This window comes from Sinocyclocheilus grahami, unplaced genomic scaffold (assembly GCF_001515645.1).
Source record: "Sinocyclocheilus grahami isolate Dianchi unplaced genomic scaffold, SAMN03320097.WGS_v1.1 scaffold698.1, whole genome shotgun sequence".
Taxonomy (NCBI): Eukaryota; Metazoa; Chordata; class Actinopteri; order Cypriniformes; family Cyprinidae; genus Sinocyclocheilus; species Sinocyclocheilus grahami.
In genome coordinates this window covers 412,080-435,530 of record NW_015505877.1, presented here as the reverse complement: position 1 = coordinate 435,530, position 23,451 = coordinate 412,080, and the positions used below count along the sequence as shown (strand labels likewise).

General features: G+C 39.0%; 1 protein-coding gene across 2 annotated transcripts in view; it reads right to left on the bottom strand.

Annotated features, from left to right (window-relative positions):
• Positions 1–4,150: 4,150 nt before the first annotated feature.
• The window catches only part of dlk2 (delta-like 2 homolog (Drosophila)), a 42,223-nt gene continuing 22,922 nt past the window's right edge, over positions 4,151–23,451 (bottom strand). Inside the window, exons 3-7 of one of the 2 annotated variants that reach the window (XM_016243732.1) lie at positions 17,847–17,928; positions 9,472–9,568; positions 9,168–9,298; positions 7,624–7,768; positions 4,151–5,493 (exon numbers count right to left, since the gene is read on the bottom strand). In XM_016243732.1, coding sequence (XP_016099218.1) covers positions 4,728–5,493; positions 7,624–7,768; positions 9,168–9,298; positions 9,472–9,568; positions 17,847–17,928 — 1,221 coding nt within the window. In that variant the 3' untranslated portion in view covers positions 4,151–4,727. The remainder of the gene's footprint in view (positions 5,494–7,623; positions 7,769–9,167; positions 9,299–9,471; positions 9,569–17,846; positions 17,929–23,451) is intronic. The other variant, XM_016243731.1, reaches the window with a different exon arrangement.

Genomic DNA, 23,451 nt, shown 5'->3' with positions numbered 1-23,451 from the left:
TCTCTGCTCCGGTGGCAGCCATGTTTTTCTGTGTCTGCCCGTCTCTATCATCAGCTTGTGTCCGCTGAGTCTGTATCTGGTCAACGTGCTTCTCAGTTTCTTATCTGACACTGTGTACAGATACTCTGCCGTACTGTACTCTCTCTTTAGGGCCAGATAGCATTGCGCTTTACTCTGCTGTTGTGTTTGGGTTTGCCAGTGAGTGATGTAGCTCTGTTTGATCTGTGCAGTAATCTGACTGATGCTGATGCTGTGATTCAGAGCAGCAGTAGAATGGGGCCCTTGGTGTCCATGTGTTTTCTTTTTAATTCTTTAATGGAAAGGGTCGAGCGGGAAAGGGTTCAGTTGTCGTGATGGTTATCCGTGAAAGCAGTACAATGCTGTGAGCTCATATCGACACTTGTATTGCTGTCAAAGGACGAGGACATTTGCTAAGTATGAACATATATTTTTGTGGAAGCATCCGCGGAGGGAGATATTTACCGAAGAATAGTGAAGAAGTTACAGCAGTAAGGCTCGGTTTTGAGTCGGGGTGATTCACTTCAACTCTCTTTCTCTCAGAGTTGCGCAGCCTCTTATAGAACTTGTATTTCTATGATCTATGTGTTCATCTAGCATTGTTTGGTGTGTGGACAACTGCAAATAATCACATAGTCATGACAGATGATTGTAGGGCAGGTCCAGGGGAAGCTGCGGCTTTGGGTGCAGATGAAGCCTGTCATGATCGAGATGTGGAGTGTGGAGAAGTTTCAAGTGATAGAATGAAATGAATGTGATCCTCTACACCTGTGGTTTCTCTGCTGGACATCTGTGTGAACTTGAGAAGAACTGACTAAATACTTCCACTAAAGTCACCAAAACCCCACATGAAAACTTGATATTTTGGTATCCAACACAGTAATATTCAGTTTTAATTGTGACTTCAGTGTCTAAGTACTTTATGGGGGCCACTGTAGCATATTAAAATGTATATTGTGAGATAAATATTTTATTAATATAAATGGGCAAAGTGCATTCATTCATTCATTCATTCATTACGGTTTAGTGAACCTTTAGACAAAATCTTTAATATATATATGCATAAATAACATTATAATTTAGAGTCCCAAACTGAGCAAAAATATGCAATTTGCTGCAGATGCTGACATTTAAATGGCCAAAAAGTAAGATCAAATTCACCGGAAATCAATGAGATCTTCATAGCAATATAAACTGAAGATGGTGTATGAATGCTTAGTTTTATGATCTGTAGTTTTTATTTTGGGGCAAAACATAATGCAGTACAATGATGATTGAGAGATGAACAAATAAATGTTCCTCAAAAACTTGATTATATCTGATACTCACGTTTTAACATGATTTCCATTTTTTTTTAAAGGTATGGATAATCAAGTAAACCTAAGTTAATAACAATATAAATGATAATACATGTAGATTATATATCACATGTACTTTATAGAAATAAAAAGACATGTAACATGACCTGAAGAATGGTGTATTTACAGTTACACTAAAAAAAAGGCCTTTTGCTTCAGGCCTTTTATCATTAACCATGTTCTCTGTCTTAATTCTGTTGTATCGGGCTCCATCACAATCTGAGGGATTCAGTGTTTCCGTCTCTGTCTCAGTGGTAGTAGCTGAGGTGACAGCCGTCTTTAGGAGTCGGTTATGAGCTCGGTCGAGCTGTAGCAGTGAACAAGAGGGTTTTCCGTCTCTTCAGACCTTCTTCTGGAAAAGGTATTAAGACGTTCTCCACGTAATAGATATCCACATAGATATTTTTCATCTCCCACTCTCCAGTGCTGTCTGCCATGATCAGAGGAGCATCGACAAACTCACTCTTCCAAGTCCAGGACTACACAGAGGATGAAGTCGGGAGTATCTTGGAGAAACATTTTGATAGTATCACCAAGAACTGATGAGCACATTTCAGTGAATCATAACAGATAAGTGCAACTTCTATATGCTTCACCTCTCATTTTACAAAGCGAGTAGGACAGTCTTCCTTTGGTGGGCATTTTATATTACATTTTCAGTGAGAATGTAAATTAAGCGGTGTATTGTTACTTACATGTGAATAAATCTCTTTCAGCTAAACGCTGGTGTTACATTGGGTAACACACTGTAAATAAATTATGGTACATAAATATCTCACTGTGGGGATGGGGTGGGGGGGTTATGAAAAAGGGTTGAGATCCACAAACTATCATTGTTTTGAATTGTCCACCAGGGGTCACTTGATGTCTTTATTTCTAAAGCATTGGTAGTGCACAGACTGTGTGATTGTGACTTGACGTGTGGCCAAGTATGGTGGCCCATACTCGGAATTTGTGCTCTGCATTTAACCCATCCAAGTGCACAAATGTGACCATGGACCACAAAACCAGTCATAAGGGTAAATTTTTTGAAATTGAGATGTATACATGATCTGAAAGCTGAATAAATAAGTTTTCCATTGATGTATGGTTTGTTAGGATAGGACAAGATTTGGCCGAGATACAACTATTTGAAAATCTGGAATCTGAGGGTGCAAAAAAATCTAAATACTGAGAAAATCGCCTTTAAAGTTGTCCAAATGAAGTCCTTAGCAATGCATATTACTAATCATAAGTTACGTTTTGATATATTTACGGTAGGAAATTTACAAAATATCTTCATGGAACATGATCTTTACTTAAAATCCTAATGATTTTTGGCATAAAAGAAAAATCAATAATTTTGACCCATACAATGTTTTTTTGGCTATTGCTACAAATATACCCTAGAGACTTAAGACTGGTTTTGTGCTCCAGGGTCACAAATACAGTAGTGAACACACATTGCTCAAGGGTCTCACCTCAGTCGTGGTATTAAGGGTGGAAGAGAGTGCTGGTTATTCACTTCCCCCACCGACAATTCCTGCCGGACCTGAGACTCGAACCCACAACCTTCGGGTTACAAGTCCGACTCTCAAAACTTAAAAATGTGACAATGCAAAGCAAAAAGTTTTTTTTTTTCCAGCTCAAAAAAGTCAGTTAAAAATTATGGCACTGTTTGTCATGCATTAATTATGTGATGGTCAAATTCAGGGCTAAAGGGGATGGAGTGTGTTGCATAGAAAAGTTCATTTAGTCATGGCAACTGTTATACAAAGACATTTTTTGAGTGATTTAGGCATAGGTCAACTATTACACAGTTCAAAATGTTTATACACACAGATCTGTATAAAAATACACATAACAATACAAAACAATTGTACATTTCACCAATAAATTACATAAATTATATTTACACTTAAGAATACTGCTGTTAATGTATCGTTATGCATCACGAAAATCGTTCCCATAAAATTAATATTAAATACCTGCTTAAACGAGTATCGTTATGTATCACGAAAAACGTTCCCATAAAATGTATATTAATAACCTTCTTAAACGAGCATCACTATAATGTTAAAGGGAACGTTACATTGTCATTTAAAAAATGTTCATAAAGCAAAAAGAATAAAACTTACTTGGCATATACTCACTCACAATGAAATATTTTACAGTTTGAACACTTGGCGGAAATGGCTACACACACATCTGAAATTAAAAGCACTTTTAGCAACGTGGCTTGATTATATACATGCAGTACTAATGTAACATAATGGAAGTTTTGATATATTTGGGTGGTTTAGTGCTTCCCTTTTTTTACATGCAGCCCATTAGTGTTTACTCTTTGAGTACAGACATCATATCAGCAAATACAGTAGTTCCCATGCTGTGTGTACCTTGAAGTCAAGTCATCTGCAACCCACTTTACCTTCATAATGTGACATACTGTATTTCCAGGTTACACAGTATATTAAAACAAGAAAAAGGGTAAGGTGTCATTCAATTTGATCCATTTTTAACTGATTGGATATTAAAGTGCAATCTCTATATGAAAATTAAGAAAGTCCTGAGTCTATTTCCTCTAAAATAATTCTCTAATTTGTTTTTGTTTAATTTTTTTTTTGTAACTTTACAAAATTAATTAATCTTTGTTAATGTTTATAAAAATACAACTGTTTGTTAGTTCAGGTTAGCTTAGGCCTATTAAATAATATTAATGGATACTTTTGAATTCAATTACTAATGTTGAAATGAACAGTAAGATTAATAAATGCTTTAAAATAATTTTTCATTGTTAATGTTAACTAACCATATTTAAAGTCCATTTTTTTCCCTGTGTAAAATTTTTTTTGGCATTTGGTGGCTGAGGTTGGTATTACATGATTACTGTCAGCTAGCAAGCTAACAAGTGTTGCCTTTATTGAATAAATAAATATACAGAGAAAACAACTGGGGGAAGGAAACAGACTCTCTGTGGTTCAGGGTTTCCATCAAAAATATTGCTTGGTGAGATCAGCCAAAATGATTTTCAGTGGCAGAGCAAGTTATTACATTTTTGTTGAAATATTACACAAACAAGTCTTTCTTATCTTTGGAATAATTTTCCAAGACCAGGTACGAGCACTATTGATTTCATGTCGACTCTACCTGACCTAATGTTCCCTCAGCAGTACATGCCTCACTTGTGGCATCTCTGATTAAAATAAACAACTAATTGGTTTTTTATTTCTGTGTAATCACTCTGAACAATGACCACCTTTTTTCAACAACCAACTCTCAGACCAACTCTCAGATTCATCAGTACTGTCTTATCTTTTGAGAGGTCAGAAGTGGCCCTTTACTTCAACAAGAGCAGCTGCATGATCTCTGCGGCTAAATTATGTCGGTGTTCAGCCTCTTCTTCTCGAGCTCGGCTGGAGCCGGAGACTGGAGGAAACTGATCTTGCATTCCTGTTGCGCAGGCACACGGTTTGTCCGACATCGGTGGAATGGGCGATGGTGAGCTGCGGCAGGTCTGCACCGACAGCGAGCTGATCGGTCCTGGCAATGTCCGCGCAACACCAGACCAGCCGTTAGTGCCACCACGGCCAAAGTCATGCCCCCCAACACCAGCAGGATGATGAGCTGCAGCTCTGACAGCCCTTCCGCCCCATGCTGAGTCACCACTGAAATTTTGAATGAGCGTCTCTCCTCTCCACTAAGAGTGGTCCCGTGGGAGCGATTGACTAGAGCAGGTTTGCTCCGAGTAACTCGGTCTCCTTCGCCCCTGAACGGAGACACAGCTTGAGGTTCCGACTCCCAGACTTGAATCTCGCAAGTTGTTCCAGTGTAACCTGGAGAGCAGAGGCACTGGAAGGTCGAGACTCGATCTATACAGCGTCCTCCGTTGAGGCAGGGCTGGCTGGTGCAGTCATCTAGGTTGATGGTGCAGAAACGGCCGGTGAAACCTGCAGGGCACAGGCAGGAAAAACGGTTCACACCATCCAAACAGGTGGCGCCATTGGCACAGGGGCGCATCAGGCAGTCATCCATGTTGGTCTCGCAGCGGGGCCCCGTGAAGCCAGCCAGGCATCGACAAGACAGTTCTGGAGCGTAACCACCCAGATCCTCACAGAGGCCGCCATTCTTGCAGGGGGACCTGCAGCAATAAATGCAAGAACTGAAAATATCTGTTGTTTACCATACACACACACTACAAGATTTTAGGCCTGATTTGCCTCATCGCCATCAAGTGTGGGTTTTCTGGACCACTATTGTCACCAAATTGAACGACTACTATTCAATAGTGCTACTACAACATAACAGCAACCAGTGTAGTCCGATTCCTGAAAGAATAACACTTATAAGCCGGGGTTTTTTTAGTGATTTCAAAAAACTTTGTTGTGTTTCGAGTACCTGTGCTCTTGCGTGCTATTAAATGGCGTCTACAGTACTTTGAAAAGCTATGTGTTCGGCTGTAAGCATTCACTTAACATTTTCGTCAAAACTGAAGCATACTTTGGACTCGTAGCAAGCGTAGTCCGATTAATGAACAATAGGAGTGGTTACTGAATTAAAAAGACTTGATGAGCAACAAATTATTGCTAAATATGCCTGTGTAAACACCATCTGAAAGAACTGTATTACTTGTATTTGCTCATTTAAAAAAATTTTCAGTTGAAATCTGAACAACATCATCATTTGGCAATAGGCTGCTGAGTGACGTAAATGCAATTTATTTTCTCTAAATATTTCTTCCTCAAAAGTACAAAACAATTCTTAAAATGGAACTATTAAAGGGTTAGTTCACCCCAAAATTAAAATTAATCTGTCATTAAGTACTCACCCTTGTGTCGTTCCAAACCCGTAAAACCTTCGTTCATCTTAGGAACACAAATTTAGATATTTTTGATGAATTCTGAGAGCTCTCAGACCCTGCATAGACAGCAACACAACTGAAATGTTCCCAGACAGAAACGTAAGCAAGGACATCGGTAAAACGGTCCATGTGACATCAGTGGCTCAACTTCAATCTAAAATAAAATTACATAATTTAACAATTCTTCTCCCCCGAGTTACATCTTCTACCATTTTGGAGAGTACCCAAGAACGTAATCAGCGTTGTTTACGTTAATCGGCATAATCAGCGTGGTTTACACTTAGGGTAAAGCGTGCATATCTGTTGTGATACTCTCCAAAATGGTGGAAGACAGTAACTCGGGGGAAAATAATTGTTGAATAAAGTCGTCATTTTTGTTTTTGCACACACAAAGTATTCTCGTAGCTTCGCAAAATTGAAGTTGAGCCACTGATGTCACATGGACTGTTTTACCGATGTCCTTGCTTACGTTTCTTTCTGGGAACATTTCAGTTGCGTTGCTGTCTATGCAGGGTCTGAGAGCTCTTAGATTCCATCAAAAATATCTTCATTTGTGTTCTGAAGATGAACGGAGGTATTACAGGTTTGGAACGACATGAGGGTGAGGAATTAATGACCGAGTTTTCATTTTGGAGTGAACTAACCCTTTAAGGAATCAGTATTGGAACCACAATGGTTAAATTCCTTACGATTTCCTTTTCTACTGCCATTGGTTGGACAAACAGAAAGCTCTGCCCTAATGTAATGCCATTGGCTGAGCCAGTGTTGATATGTCAAGCAGGTCAAAACGCTCAAGCAAACAGATCTTCCAAAGAGTCATGATGTATATTTTTGAGAGGAATCAGCCCTGTGAATGGCTTATTTATTTAGTTGTTTTTGTATATTAAACTTTTGACATGTGAAAACATACTGATTACATCATTCATATTCACAGGCTAAACCATATACTGTAATATTTCAAGTAATAATTTGTTGTTTCTAGAACATTGTTGCAACTGGTCCAGTCTCAGTCAGTTTGTTTTGGTCGTCATGGGACGAACAGTAGGGGCCGAGCTGCAATATTAGCAGTCTCTTAAAGGGCCAGTAATGAGCGCATTGAATTACATGATTGCACTTTGGAGGCTGCAAATTGACCAGGCTGTTGTGCTACCTGTGCCAGTGCATCTGGACTTGTGTGCTAATAGATTAAGGATCATAGCCTAACAAAATGTTTACTTAAAGGGGTCAAATCATGAACAAACCACTATTCACTGATCTTACAAAAAAAAAAGTTAATTGAAACGTTGTAATCAGAAAGTCCTTCTAAAAATGGTTCGTTTGTTCTTCCGCAGCTTTGTGATGTTAGGCAGGTGAGTACATTTGAACACAAACATGCATTTACATTACACATGAAAAGAAAAAAACACTTACTTAGTCTTTTGGCAAGGCCCAGTTTTCAGTTCACAGTCCCGCCCATGAAAGCCTTCAGGACATAAGCAGCTATAATCCCCAGAGTCATTCAAGACGCAAGTAGCCCCATTCTGACACGGCTGCTCTCTGGAGCACACGTAAATATCTGCGAAAACAAGTCAGCGCTGTTATGTCAATCTATTAAAGTGTCTGCCACTTAAAGTCATGAATGATTAATCACCTTCGTTGCAGAAATGAAAATGAAAAACTTAAACGAAAATTTGAAATGCTGCCTTGGCAAGTAACCGAAATAAAATAAGTTTAAAACTAATATAACAGGAAAAAGGCACAGATCAAAATGATTAAATCTTAAACTAAAATTAAAATAAAAAACTAAAAATACAAAAAAAAGTTAACAAAAAATTAATTAATAAATACCGTATTAGTATATAAATAATACTAGAATAACCAACCCATGCTCATTGAAAATATGTGGCTGGCTACATTTCTGAAAAACTTACCTTTACATAAATTTCACTGCAGTTTCCAGATGAAATGAACACTAGTGGCAGTAAAACACCAACTTTTGATATTTTTTTTTCACACCGCTTACTGTATGATTACAGAGGCAGATTATCTATTAATAAAAGCTTATTTTTGCACGCTTCCTTGCACAATATTATGTTGTGACCTCAAAACTCATGTGTAAACTAATACATTTTAATGTTTGCATCACATATCCAGCTCCATATTTATGGCTTTTCTGACAGTAAACTTGCTCAGTAGCTCACCTGGTACAGCACTGCACTTGTGATGCAGAGCATTGAGGTACAAATGCCGTGAAAGATGAATCACGACACTCCAAAAAAAAAACTCAAAGCCTTGTATAACAAATCTAAAATGGCATGTTTGCTTCAGAAAATGTATTTTTATCTCACAGTCGCTTTTGTTAACAGTACTACTGGTTTGATTTAAAGTACGGTTTAGTCAAGTTGGTACATTCATTTCAAATGTAAATCAATAAACTTTTAGCGCCGCTCTAGGACATTTCATTTCTGAACTGTCATGATATATACACAACAAACACAAGCATTGCCACCGTCACGCTTCACTGTTTTGGAGAGAAAACACTATTTAGCGCCACAAACTGGACATTTGGCTTTGAAACGGCTTTGAAGCGTGCTACAAGTAACACAATATCATTTCACAACCGCTTTGTATACATAGGCATGTTTTTTCATGATGCTGTGCTGTTTAATAAACCCACTTCTGCAATGATGAATTGATATAGCTTTAAGGGTCTATATTAAAATGATATGGCTTTAAGCGCCTCTTGCGACTGAAAAGTGCAGCCCAGAGCAACGTATTTCAGGTTTTGCAGAAATGTATGCAGAGTCATATATTTTCAATGAGCCTGGGTTGCAACTAAAAAATGTTCATGCCCCCGTCATTTATTTCTTGGATAAATATTAAAATACTTGGAAATCATATTGGATTTCTTTTAGCAGAAAAGTCAGTGCTGTCATGTTAATCGATAAAAGCATCTTCCGTGAATAATTAATCACCTTTGTCGCAGAATCGCCCCGTCCACCCGTCCATGCAGGTGCACTGCCAGGGCTGATGGCAGGTGCCATGGACACATCCGGGCATTCGCACGCAGTCATCACAACGCGGTCCACCCCATCCCGGATCACACCTGCCACACAGAGGCAAGAGTCAACCCTACATGCCATGTTCATTGTACTGTTAATCTGTTTACGGTTTTCTTCTTCTAGTAGTGAGCGGGAACAGGCTTGCACAAGTAAGATATACTTCACCAAAACACCTGAAAGTCTCAAGCCCATATTTCACCCTGACGAACCCACTCACCTGCAATCACCGTTTTCAGCACATTTTCCATGACCAAGTTCACACGTGCAGTTACTGACTGAGGGTGCTGGAGATGTTTCTACGGAGGAAAATGAAACGGTGAAGAGAAGAATACATTTAATATAATGTTTTGTATATATTTTTATTATTCTTTGGCTCTTGTTAGGTATCCTGTTATGTTTTTTTCTTTGGCAATTGTGTAAACAATAGAGTTCAGAAATTACTGCATAACAGCAATCGTCAATGATAATTCCTCTTCAAATGAAGTAAACAAGCCCTTCAGATCACATAACAAGCTCTAGCTTGTCTCTGAGAGTTTGTCACTTGAAGAAGGCATGTGCGTTCAGTGTCACTTTTCAACAGCTTATGTAGCCTGTTGAGTGTAGTAAACAACAGCTAGTGCATACTAAGATGCACATACGTGTTGATCTTGCCTGAAGGAAAGCTAATTTAGTGTGACAAGCTTTCAGTGAGAGACACTGGAAAAATCCGAGGAAGACAAACTGTGTCAATTAATTAGTTATCTTAAAGGGATAGTTCACCCAAAAATGAAAGATTTGTAATAATTTCCTCACCTTCATGTTGTTCCAAATCTGTATGAGTTTCTTTCATTTGTTGAACACAAAAAAAATATATATATTGTTGGTAAGCAAACTGTTTCTGGTAGCCACTGACTTCCACATATTGGAAAAAATACTATAGAAGTCAATGGCTACCAGCAACTGTTTGGTTACCAGCATTCTTCAAATTATCTTCTTTTGTGCTCAACAGATGAAAGAAACTCATGTAGGTTTGGAACAACACGAGGGTGAGGAAATGACACGTTTTTCATCTTGTGGTGACCTATCCCTTTAATTTTTCATTTGCTTTACTATCAGTTTTCCATCTTGGTCAGTCTGTCAAGGGTGAATACACTAACTTAATTTAAAATGTGAAGTACATTATGGCAGTATTAATTTAAAGTCATTTTAAGAGTAATACAGTAAAAACATTAATGTGAATCTAATTACATTCATTATTGAGAGTAATGAGGACAAATGCTGAAGGGAAAAAGTGTTATGAAAACAGAAAGAATATTAAAGGTCTTAAAAATGCAAAATGTAATTTATTTTATGATCTCCATCATCATCACTATCCCGACCGAGTGATTTCGCATTCTTGGCCGTGCTCATCCAGTATTGGATTTTGCGCTCTGGTGGATGTTAGTGCAGGGTGTGTATGTGTGTGTTGGGGGACGGCCAGGAAGCGCGTGTGTCTGTGGTGATGGGCACGAGGGGAGCGTGTGCGGTGGGAGGAGAGGAATGTGCTCATGTCTCCGCCCGTATGAGCTTTGCCCGAACATCACAAGAATTCACCATCGCCCAGGGCCCAACCCCTACATGCCTTCAAACCCGGCGCTCACAGCCAGCCTCTTACATCACACGTCCTGTGTGCGTTTCCACTAAACACACTGCTAAATTATTCCCTATAGACAGGAAGTTATAATTATCGATATGCAAATCAAGTATACACTTACGAGAAGTTCATTTACCCCCCATCTGACATGCTCACTTAATCGTGTGACTATTTCAGATAAAGGCTGGTATGTGAGACACAATACGTGTGTAAGCTCAAATTCATTCAGTGGCCCTGGAATGGGAAGCATTTTCCATGTAATCTGGCCAAGTGTAAGACCTGTATTCCTGGAAACACAGAGCTTTGAACAATGCAAGCTTGGCTTTCCTGCGCTATCAGTTCAACAGCTGAAAAGTACAAACTGATAACCGAGAGCGGCCCAAACAACAACATGAAGCGTAATCTCTTAAACCTAGACAGCTGAAGGATTAGTTTAATATTTAAAACCAAAATAATTTGTTCTCGTAATGAGTTAACAGCCGTTTGGCTTTAATTGACACGATAACAGTGTTTTGGGAGTCTGAAAAGCGAACTTTTGAAAATGGGTTTCAAAGTGCAAGATTTTGAAAATGATACCGTTACCGTCTTCGAGTAAACTATGAAAACACGAATTTATGAAAATATGTTGACATCATACACGTGCTTATTACACGCTCCGTCTGTAGGAATAGTGCTGCATTGTAGTTCACAAGTGACATCTGTCGATGGATCCATGTGAAGGGGGATCCGTTTTGACAATGTTGGAGTCTATGCAAAAGTTTTTATAAAAAAGCAAAGGAAAAACTTTTCTATTTTAGTACAATTGTTCTCGCACTGTCGTGTAAACACACCTTTAGACTGCTCTGATATCTTTCCATTTTTCTGAGGGTAGCATAAATATAAAGGGCTAATGTTACAAGTCATGTTTGTTTTCATTTAACATATACAGTATATGGACAAAAGTATTGGGACACCTGACCATTACACCAACAGGGACTTTAATGGGATTGCATTCTAAATACATAGCAATTGGTGGCTGACTAAATACTTTTTTTCCCCACTGTATGTATGTCGGTCCCCCCTTTGCAGCTATAACAGCTTCCACTCTTCTGGGAAGGATTTCCACAATATTTTGTAGCGTTTCTGTGGGAATTTTTGCCTATTCATGCAGTAGAGCATTTGTGAGTTCAGACACTGATGTTGTACAAGAAGGCCTGACTGATCATCTCCTTTCCAGTTCATCCCAAAGGTGTTTGATGGGGTTGAGGTCAGGGCTCTGTGTGGGCCAGTGAAGTTCTTCCATACCAAACTCATCCAACCATGCTTTCACGGACCTTGCTTTGTGCACTGGGGCACAGTCAAGGTGGAATAGAAAAGGGCCTTCCCCAAACTATTTCCACAAAGTTGGAAGCACAGCATTGTTAAGGTATGCTGAAGCATTAAGATTTCCCTTCACTGGAAGTAAGGGGATTAGCCCTGAAAAACAGCCCCATACCATTATCTCTCCTCCACCAAACTTTACAGCTAGCACAGTGCAGTCAGTCAGGCAACATTCTCCTGGCATCTGCCAAACCCAGGCTCGGCCATCAGACTGCCAAACAGTGAAGCGTGATTTGTCACACCATAGTGGTCTTCTGCTTCATAGCTGACTGAAACGCATGAACTCAATAGCTGAGAGATGTGTTGCAATACTTTTGCCCATATACAGGTGCATCTCAATAAATTAGAATGTCGTGGAAAAGTTCATTTATTTCAGTAATTAAACTAAAATTAAAACTCGTGCATTAAATATATTCAATGCACACAGACTGCAGTAGATAGTGAATTGGTGGGTTTTTGTTAAATGTGAGCCAAAATCATCACAATTAAAAGAACCAAAGACTTAAACTCATGATATTAAAAACGAAACATATTGAAAGTAACTTTTCAGTGGATCTGTAGTGGGCCACAAATTTTGCTATGGAGTGGGATTGCTCTCATTCATGAGCGAGGGAGCAAGTGAAGAACAGTAATCTTAAAAATGTAAGATATGCAACATATGCAATATGCAAAGTAGAACGCTTGCATAAATAATCCAATATTCACACTTAAAGCTATTTTCTTTCCTTCCTGTATGTTGTCTGTTTGCTCGCTGCATTTACTGCAAGTTCAAATCATGCTATGGATGAATAAGACGGGGTTGTTTGAATCCAGGTTGGAGCAAACACTATAGAGAATGAGTCCGGGTGTGACAGCAAACAGAAGTCCATTGATCTCAGAGTGCTGATGGACAGATGTTGTGCAAATAACCTCGTCTTGTACATGCTGTACAAACTGGAGGAGTCTATTCTAGAAAAGCCTCCAGGCCTAATTCAGAAGCATGCGTAAATATTTGCAGTCACAATGGTTTCGAAATATGACACGGCAAGAAATCTGGAAATGGGTCATGATTCAGTTCAACTTGTTTTTGTATGATTCATCATTGTTAAATGTATGCTAAATTCACAACAAATTTTTTGTGTAATATAACAAAAAACTGACAGCATTTTCACTCATATTGAACTATTATTTTTTACTAAAAGAAGCCATGCTAATAACTTTATTACATTATTCACTATTGTGACAGTAGCTCAGTTGTTTTCTAAATTTCTAACTTTTTCTAAGTAGTGGTGCAGTGTGACAAAATGTTGCATCACTGTCCCACACGCATTATACTGTATGAACAGCAGTATACCAAGTGAACTGAGGCAATAAACAAACAGAATAAATTTCCCAGAATATCCTCACACTGGAAAATCAGATTCATTTGAAATAAAACTGATTATTTCTTTTTAAGCAAAGTGTAAAAAGAAAGAAAAAGAAACAGATGAGTATGGAACCAAAACCAGCAAATAGTAGGAAAAAAAATGATCAAAGTCTTACTTAAAAGAACTTTTTTAGATGTGCAGAGTTTGTATTTTTTACAGTTTACATTAAAATATGTACATGAAAATTACTGTCGACTTATAAGTTTAAAGAATATATAATCTGTGACCCTGGAGCACAAAACCAGTCATAAGTAGCACGGGTATATTTGTAGCAATAGCCAAAAACACATTGTATGGGTCAAAACTATAGATTTAAATTTTATGCCAAAAATCATTTGGATATTTTGTAAATTTCCTACTGTAAATATACCAAAACTTAATTTTTGATTAGTAATATGCATTGCGAAGAACTTTAAAGGCCATTATCTCAATATATTTAGATTTTTTTTTGCACCCCCAGATTCCAGATTTTTAAATAGTTGTATCTCAGCCAAATATTGTCCTATCCTAACAAACCATACATCAATGGAAAGTTTATTTATTCTACTTTCAGATCATGTATAAATCTCAATTTTGAAAAATTGACACTTATGACTGGTTTTGTGGTCACATATAATGCGATGTTTTGTGCATCTCTCCTCTACTCTATAGCACGTTTCCCGCTTTCTAATAAACCTGGTATTGTGCTATACTATGAATATTGTTGAGACTGTGCTCTGTGACAAAATGCTTGGGATGTCCCTCATTTGTATGTCACTTTGGATGAAAGCATCTGCTAAATAAAAAAATGTTGTTAATTTTTTTTTTATTGATTCTCATTAGATTCTCAATACATACAGTAATCTTTACAAATATGCCTACTAGCTTAACAAATACTACTGTAATCAACAACAATATAATACAATTATTTTATTACAGCAATAACAAAAAAAATATTATTTGCATGAACTGCAGAATTATTACCATGTGCTTAATTGTCATAATGCCACAATGCAAAAAAAATAATTGTAAATCCAAATTGTCCCTGATGTTGGAGTGAAATATGACCTGGACATGTTCCTAACATGAGATTCACTCAGACACCTGCTGATTTGATCTGTCATGTTCTGATTCAGTGGGCAATGATTTATGCTGAAGAATGTGTGATCCACCAATGGGCCATAGTGATCATTTCAATTGTTAACAATGGCTGCGTTTCCTAGGGTTGAGTTTATGATGGCAGTGCGACAGGTTGTGGCTGTCTCCATCCTCCAGCCTTTGTGGTTCACCTCATGGGTGTCCTCGAACAGACATCACAGTGCATGGGCTCACTGCATGTGAAAACCAGAGTGATCTAAATTTATTCCTACCATGAAACCATATATTCCCTGTCCAGAACCCCTGTGGCCATGCTCAGAGCCTTTGGTGCCAGTGAAACATGCAGGTATGGGATTCCCTTCAGTTTTAACCCCAGATGGGCCACATACACTCCCCAAGCATATAGGCATGTGTGTCTAAGATCTAAGATGCACAGGGATGTCCGTGGGGGGGCCAAGCCCCCCCTCTGGCATACTATGAATATTGTTGAGACTGTGCTCTGTGACAAAATGCTTGGGATGTCCCTCATTTGTATGTCACTTTGGATGAAAGCATCTGCTAAATAAAAAAATGTTGTTAATTTTTTTTTTATTGATTCTCATTAGATTCTCAATACATACAGTAATCTTTACAAATATGCCTACTAGCTTAACAAATACTACTGTAATCTACAACAATATAATACAATTATTTTATTACAGCAATAACAAAAAAAATATTATTTGCATGAACTGCAGAATTATTACCATGTGCTTAATTGTCATAATGCCACAATGCAAAAAAAATAATTGTAAATCCAAATTGTCCCTGATGTTGGAATGAAATATGACCTGGACATGTTCCTAACATGAGATTCACTCAGACACCTGCTGATTTGATCTGTCATGTTCTGATTCAGTGGGCAATGATTTATGCTGAAGAATGTGTGATCCACCAATGGGCCATAGTGATCATTTCAATTGTTAACAATGGCTGCGTTTCCTAGGGTTGAGTTTATGATGGCAGTGCGACAGGTTGTGGCTGTCTCCATCCTCCAGCCTTTGTGGTTCACCTCATGGGTGTCCTCGAACAGACATCACAGTGCATGGGCTCACTGCATGTGAAAACCAGAGTGATCTAAATTTATTCCTACCATGAAACCATATATTCCCTGTCCAGAACCCCTGTGGCCATGCTCAGAGCCTTTGGTGCCAGTGAAACATGCAGGTATGGGATTCCCTTCAGTTTTAACCCCAGATGGGCCACATACACTCCCCAAGCATATAGGCATGTGTGTCTAAGATCTAAGATGCACAGGGATGTCCGTGGGGGGGCCAAGCCCCCCCTCTGGCACCGGGCCTGCCATGACTAGTATAAAACATCAAATGATATGATTTCTTATTTCACGTTGTGGCAATAGTCACTGGCACAGACTCAAGTGCTGTCTGTATCAGTTTTGCATTGCAGTGGCTTGTTTCCAGGTTTGAGCTTCTCAGCTGGAAGCCCCTTCCAGGAGGTACTGGCCCCACTGACCTGCTCTATAATCAGTCTTTGCAGACATGCACAGATCAGGTTGTCCCCATCTTCCACAGCAGACCAATAGGCACAACTGACAGTTCTTCTGCCTTGCTTAAACACACAGAGGAAGGACTTTGGGCATTGACCTTTGCCCCCAGCACACGTGTAAGACACAAACTCTTGCACCTAACAACTGAGACGGAGATTTGTCACATTCTCCAAGCAGACAGGATTTTCACAGCTGAATACTCAAGAGACGGATCAGCCACAACGAACCATCAAAGACCTCTGACGCGGCGTTTGATGTAATCTACTCACCAGGATCCTGTTGCAGCACAGTTGGTAGAAACAGTTTGAGGAAATGAACAGCCCGTATGGCCAATTCTTATGATTAGAGCATTTACGAAAGATAATGTTGGCACAAGCTATGTTGGATGTGTGCTTTGCGCTTAACTTGCCATATATCTAGTTTCACTGCGGCACATGCTAAACAGATATTTTATACAATTATATCAGTATTATTACCGTACACTATAAACTATTGCCATGACTTCACAGTAATTTTACAGTAAAAATTCAGTGTCTTCCAGTGAAATCAATCCAGGAAAAGTCTGGTAGCACTTTATTTTACAGTCCTTTTCTGCATGTACATACTATGTACTTATTATCGTGATTACAATAACAATGTATTAACTAGGTACTAACCCTGAACCTACCCTTAAACCTAACCTCAACTCATGTAGTTACCGTATATTACCCATTACTTTCTTAGGTAAGTACATTGTAAATACACATACAGTAAAATAAAGTGCAAACATAAGTCTTTATAAAAAAATAAACAATTATTTGGTACACTCACATAAAGTGAAATATACTGTGTAGCAAATCTCAAGCGCCTGATTGTTTATATCATCATAGTTTATCATAATTTCAACTATACAGTATAATCAGCCAGCTATATATTCTAAAGATGGATATATACACATTCAATTTCACCCACATACATATAATACACTCATGTACAGCAATGGGCCTATAGAGCAAATCTTGGCTCTGTGATTGTTTATATCACCGCAAAATGTAAACTATATTATCTTCCAGCTGTAATCTGCTAAATGCACGTTCTAGGAATGAAAATATTAAGATATTATAAACATTCACATCATGATTTTTTTTGTAAAGCGGCTTTAAAATGGTGTGTATTGTGAAAGCGCTTTACAAATAAAGCAGCTCATGCTCTAGGGGTTTACCAATATGGATTTTTAAATGGCTGATGTTAATATCAGTATCTAGTAAGCATACATAATACGGTTAAATGATTGCAAATCAGTTGTAAAGAAACTGGTTGAAATCAAAAGAGAACTTACATTACACATTTACTCAAAATTCTCAATATCAATTCGAACAAAAATATCAAAATGCCTAAAATGATATTTCTGTTATCAGTGCCCTTTAATAATGTATGCTCAGGCAGTGCTGGGATGTGTAGAAAAGTTATTCAGAATTAATAAAATATTTAAATGATTTGTTTTATATTGGGAACTTGGAAGTTATTATACTGTATGTATATTGAATTACTGCAATATACAGTAAATAGTGTATGAAATGTAATTTGGTAGTGGAAAATAAGTAAATATTTACCTTGGGCTTCACAGTTGTGTTTAAATAGCACACCACAGCCACAGAGCAGCAGAACTACAGTGAGTTTCATGGTGCAGACAATCTGAAACAACGAGACATTAACACATTAACATTCATGCATTCAATCACAAACCTTTGGACAGTTGCTGATGACATGTATTATGAATATATATTTACAGAATATAAATATAAAGTAAAAAAATGGATGTCCGTGGGGGGGCCAAGCCCCCCTCTCTGGCACCGGGCCTGCCATGACTAGTATAAAACGTCAAATGATATGATTTCTTATTTCACGTTGTGGCAATAGTCACTGGCACAGACTCGAGTGCTGTCTGTCTGTCTGTATCAGTTTTGCATTGCAGTGGCTTGTTTCCAGGGTTGAGCTTCTCAGCTGGAAGCCCCTTCCAGGAGGTACTGGCCCCACTGACCTGCTCTATAATCAGTCTTTGCAGACATGCACAGATCAGGTTGTCCCCATCTTCCACAGCAGACCAATAGGCACAACTGACAGTTCTTCTGCCTTGCTTAAACGCACAGAGGAAGGACTTTGGGCATTGACCTTTGCCCCCAGCACACGTGTAAGACACAAACTCTTGCACCTAACAACTGAGACGCAGATTTGTCACATTCTCCAAGCAGACAGGATTTTCACAGCTGAATACTCAAGAGACGGATCAGCCACAACGAACCATCAAAGACCTCTGACGCAGCATTTGATGTAATCTACTCACCAGGATCCTGCTTGGGTGTTGGCCAACCCATAACCTCCACCATGAGTCACAACAGCCCGGGATGAAGATCTCCGAGCACTTTCACTCTACCCTAACATCAAACAGAGCAACACCTGACCGTGGACCAGCCGACAGACATGTTTAATATTTCAACTTAATACTTAATAATTAAAAGCACTATGTGAATCTTTCATGGGGGACATTTACAAGACCACTCCTTCACCACCCTGTTAGTACACAGGTCACAAACACTGTCGAAAACCAACAAACAAAAGGCATAGCAGTGCACTTTTTTATGCACTTTTTGTTTGCATAAACATTAAAATAATGGCCATACACACACACACACACACACACACACACAGTCTTTCAAAAGTTTGGGATCAGTCTACTCTATAGCACGTTTCCCGCTTTCTAATAAACCTGGTATTGTGCTATACTATGAATATTGTTGAGACTGTGCTCTGTGACAAAATGCTTGGGATGTCCCTCATTTGTATGTCACTTTGGATGAAAGCATCTGCTAAATAAAAAAATGTTGTTAATTTTTTTTTTATTGATTCTCATTAGATTCTCAATACATACAGTAATCTTTACAAATATGCCTACTAGCTTAACAAATACTACTGTAATCTACAACAATATAATACAATTATTTTATTACAGCAATAACAAAAAAAATATTATTTGCATGAACTGCAGAATTATTACCATGTGCTTAATTGTCATAATGCCACAATGCAAAAAAAATAATTGTAAATCCAAATTGTCCCTGATGTTGGAATGAAATATGACCTGGACATGTTCCTAACATGAGATTCACTCAGACACCTGCTGATTTGATCTGTCATGTTCTGATTCAGTGGGCAATGATTTATGCTGAAGAATGTGTGATCCACCAATGGGCCATAGTGATCATTTCAATTGTTAACAATGGCTGCGTTTCCTAGGGTTGAGTTTATGATGGCAGTGCGACAGGTTGTGGCTGTCTCCATCCTCCAGCCTTTGTGGTTCACCTCATGGGTGTCCTCGAACAGACATCACAGTGCATGGGCTCACTGCATGTGAAAACCAGAGTGATCTAAATTTATTCCTACCATGAAACCATATATTCCCTGTCCAGAACCCCTGTGGCCATGCTCAGAGCCTTTGGTGCCAGTGAAACATGCAGGTATGGGATTCCCTTCAGTTTTAACCCCAGATGGGCCACATACACTCCCCAAGCATATAGGCATGTGTGTCTAAGATCTAAGATGCACAGGGATGTCCGTGGGGGGGCCAAGCCCCCCCTCTGGCACCGGGCCTGCCATGACTAGTATAAAACGTCAAATGATATGATTTCTTATTTCACGTTGTGGCAATAGTCACTGGCACAGACTCAAGTGCTGTCTGTATCAGTTTTGCATTGCAGTGGCTTGTTTCCAGGTTTGAGCTTCTCAGCTGGAAGCCCCTTCCAGGAGGTACTGGCCCCACTGACCTGCTCTATAATCAGTCTTTGCAGACATGCACAGATCAGGTTGTCCCCATCTTCCACAGCAGACCAATAGGCACAACTGACAGTTCTTCTGCCTTGCTTAAACGCACAGAGGAAGGACTTTGGGCATTGACCTTTGCCCCCAGCACACGTGTAAGACACAAACTCTTGCACCTAACAACTGAGACGCAGATTTGTCACATTCTCCAAGCAGACAGGATTTTCACAGCTGAATACTCAAGAGACGGATCAGCCACAACGAACCATCAAAGACCTCTGACGCAGCATTTGATGTAATCTACTCACCAGGATCCTGCTTGGGTGTTGGCCAACCCATAACCTCCACCATGAGTCACAACAGCCCGGGATGAAGATCTCCGAGCACTTTCACTCTACCCTAACATCAAACAGAGCAACACCTGACCGTGGACCAGCCGACAGACATGTTTAATATTTCAACTTAATACTTAATAATTAAAAGCACTATGTGAATCTTTCATGGGGGACATTTACAAGACCACTCCTTCACCACCCTGTTAGTACACAGGTCACAAACACTGTCGAAAACCAACAAACAAAAGGCATAGCAGTGCACTTTTTTTATGCACTTTTTGTTTGCATAAACATTAAAATAATGGCCATACACACACACACACACAGTCTTTCAAAGACCACTCCTTCACCACCCTGTTAGTACACAGGTCACAAACACTGTCGAAAACCAACAAACAAAAGGCATAGCAGTGCACTTTTTTATGCACTTTTTGTTTGCATAAACATTAAAATAATTGCCATACACACACACACACACACACACACACACAGTCTTTCAAAAGTTTGGGATCAGTAAGATTTGTAATGTTTTGATTAATGTTAAGCTTTGTAAGCGGTTTTACTGCTTAATAATTTTTGGAATCTGTGATACTTTTTTCAGGATTCTTTGATGAATAAAAAGTTAAAAAGAACAGCATTTATTCAAAATAGAAATCTTTTGTAACAACATACACTACCATTCAGAAGTTTGGCAAGGATGTTTTAAATTCTGAAAAGAATCCTGAAAAAATGTATCACAGGTTCCACAAAAATAAAAATTTCATTAAATTAAGCAACACTAGTTTCCAACATTGATAATAAATCAGCATATTAGAATGATTTCTGAAGGATCGTGTGACACTGAAGACTGGAGTAATGATGCTGAAAATTCTGTTTTGCATCACAGAAATAAATGATTATTTTCAAGAATATTACAATAGAAAACCATTATTTTAAATGGTAATTATATTTTACAATATTACGGTTTTTCCTGTATTTTTGGTCAAATAAATGCAGCCTTGATGAACAGAAGAGGCTGATAATGATAAACCTTACATTTCAGCCTTTATATCTGTTACAGGCATTTTATCTGTTCCATAAACAATTGTACAAAAGCAACCTTATTGTCCAAAGTGTTGAGATTTTTAGAATGCATTAACTTGTCTTTCATCTACCGGTTAAGATTTACAATACATATTTGGTATGAACAGAAACGGCAGACAGGCTGAATGAGAATGTAATTCCACTGTCTGCCAGCAGGTGGCACTTATGGAACAGCAGAAATAGAGCTGTTTCCACAGTAACCGCTATAAACAAAGCATTGCTGCGCATATAAACACTGCATTATTAGGCGATACACAGAGAGAAAATGAAAAGCAAATGCCATGGAAACTTTTTTGAAGACAGTCGGCTCCCCCTTATGCATTCATCTTATTCATTCATTCATACATACTTTATTTCATGTTTTCTCTCTGCACCGTGCCTTCCATCATGTTTGCACACAAACACAAAACCTACGCTTCATGAGACAGCGAAATATGAAACAGTAATACTATCGGTCGAGACTTTTTAAATCGAGGTTTACCGTCAAACCGGTAACTGTTTCATCCAAAGCCTGTCTTTCTGAAAAGCCCGATCTGCTCTGATTGGTCTGTTGGTCTAGTCTGCTGTGATTGGTCAGCCACTTAAAACATGTGTCGGAAATGTTGCAACTCTTACCATAATCGGGTTTCAGCTCCTGAGGCTTCATGTGCAGCTGAAAACAGTATTATATGTCGTATAAACTTGTCATGTCAAAATCATTCACCCAACTGTCCTTAGAAGGTGGACCAAAGCAGCCAATAGACAGGCATTATGCAAATGTGTAACATGATGGTGTAGCTAAGGCATGGAAATAACAACACTATCTCACGACCAATTCGTACGTATTTTACGAGGTGGCTAATTCTTACGAATCCATATGACCTCACTCGTACGATTTTGGCCCTGTCCCAAATGGCACACTTCCTGTGCACTTGCGGTCTTGTGGGCTTACAATGGCCGTCCACATGTCCTTTAAGTCCCTGAGACAGTAGGGTATCCCATTCGTCATTTTAGCTTTCAGAAGGGTGCTCGGAAGTGCCCCATTTGCGGCCGCTATGCACCCTCGATGTGTACTTCTGCCAAGCTCCACAATAGATTTCTACCCGACAGTCCAAGCGGCATTACGTCACGAAAGCGTGGACTCAGAGGAAGACCTGCAAGGGTTTAGGGTGTGATTTGGGACAGGGCCTTTGTATGATTTCTGTGAGGGGTACGTTTAGGGGCGGGGTCAGGGGTGGTCCTTTGTATGAATTCCTACGAATTTGCCACCTCATAAAATACGTTTTTTATTTTACGAGGTGGCAAATTCACTCACTACTACGAATCTACATCCCCACCAGAAGTCTGAGATCCGCTAGTGAGCAATGCCTCATGGTACCATCACAGAGAGCCTCAAAATCACTTTCCAGAACATTCTCGTTCACCGTTCCTGGCTGGTGGAATGATCTTCCCACCCCTATCCGGAATGCTGAATCCCTGACAATTTTCAAGCGACAGCATCAAGTTCAAGACATTGATGCTTGCATATAGAACAGCCACAGGCTCAGCACCCGCCTACTTCCACTCACTACTACGAATCTACATCACCTCCAGAAGTCTGAGATCCGCTAGTGAGCGACGCCTCGTGGTACCATCACAGAGAGCCTCAAAATCACTTTCCAGAACATTCTCGTTCACCGTTCCTGGCTGGTGGAATGATCTTCCCACCCCTATCCGGAATGCTGAATCCCTGACAATTTTCAAGCGACAGCTGAAAACTCATCTCTTTAAACGCTACTTGACTTCATCTAAAAAAACTAACAAAAAAAACACACTTTTTTTCTTTCTCTTTATTTATTCCTTGCCTTTTCTAGCTTGTACCAATTTGAACAATGCTTAAAACTTGGTATTTCAAACACTTCCTGTGTCTGTTTGCCTCTTTAAGAAGAATCGCTTTATGTATCCCCAATTGTAAGTCGCTTTGGATAAAAGCGTCTGCTAATGACTAAATGTAATTGTCATCATT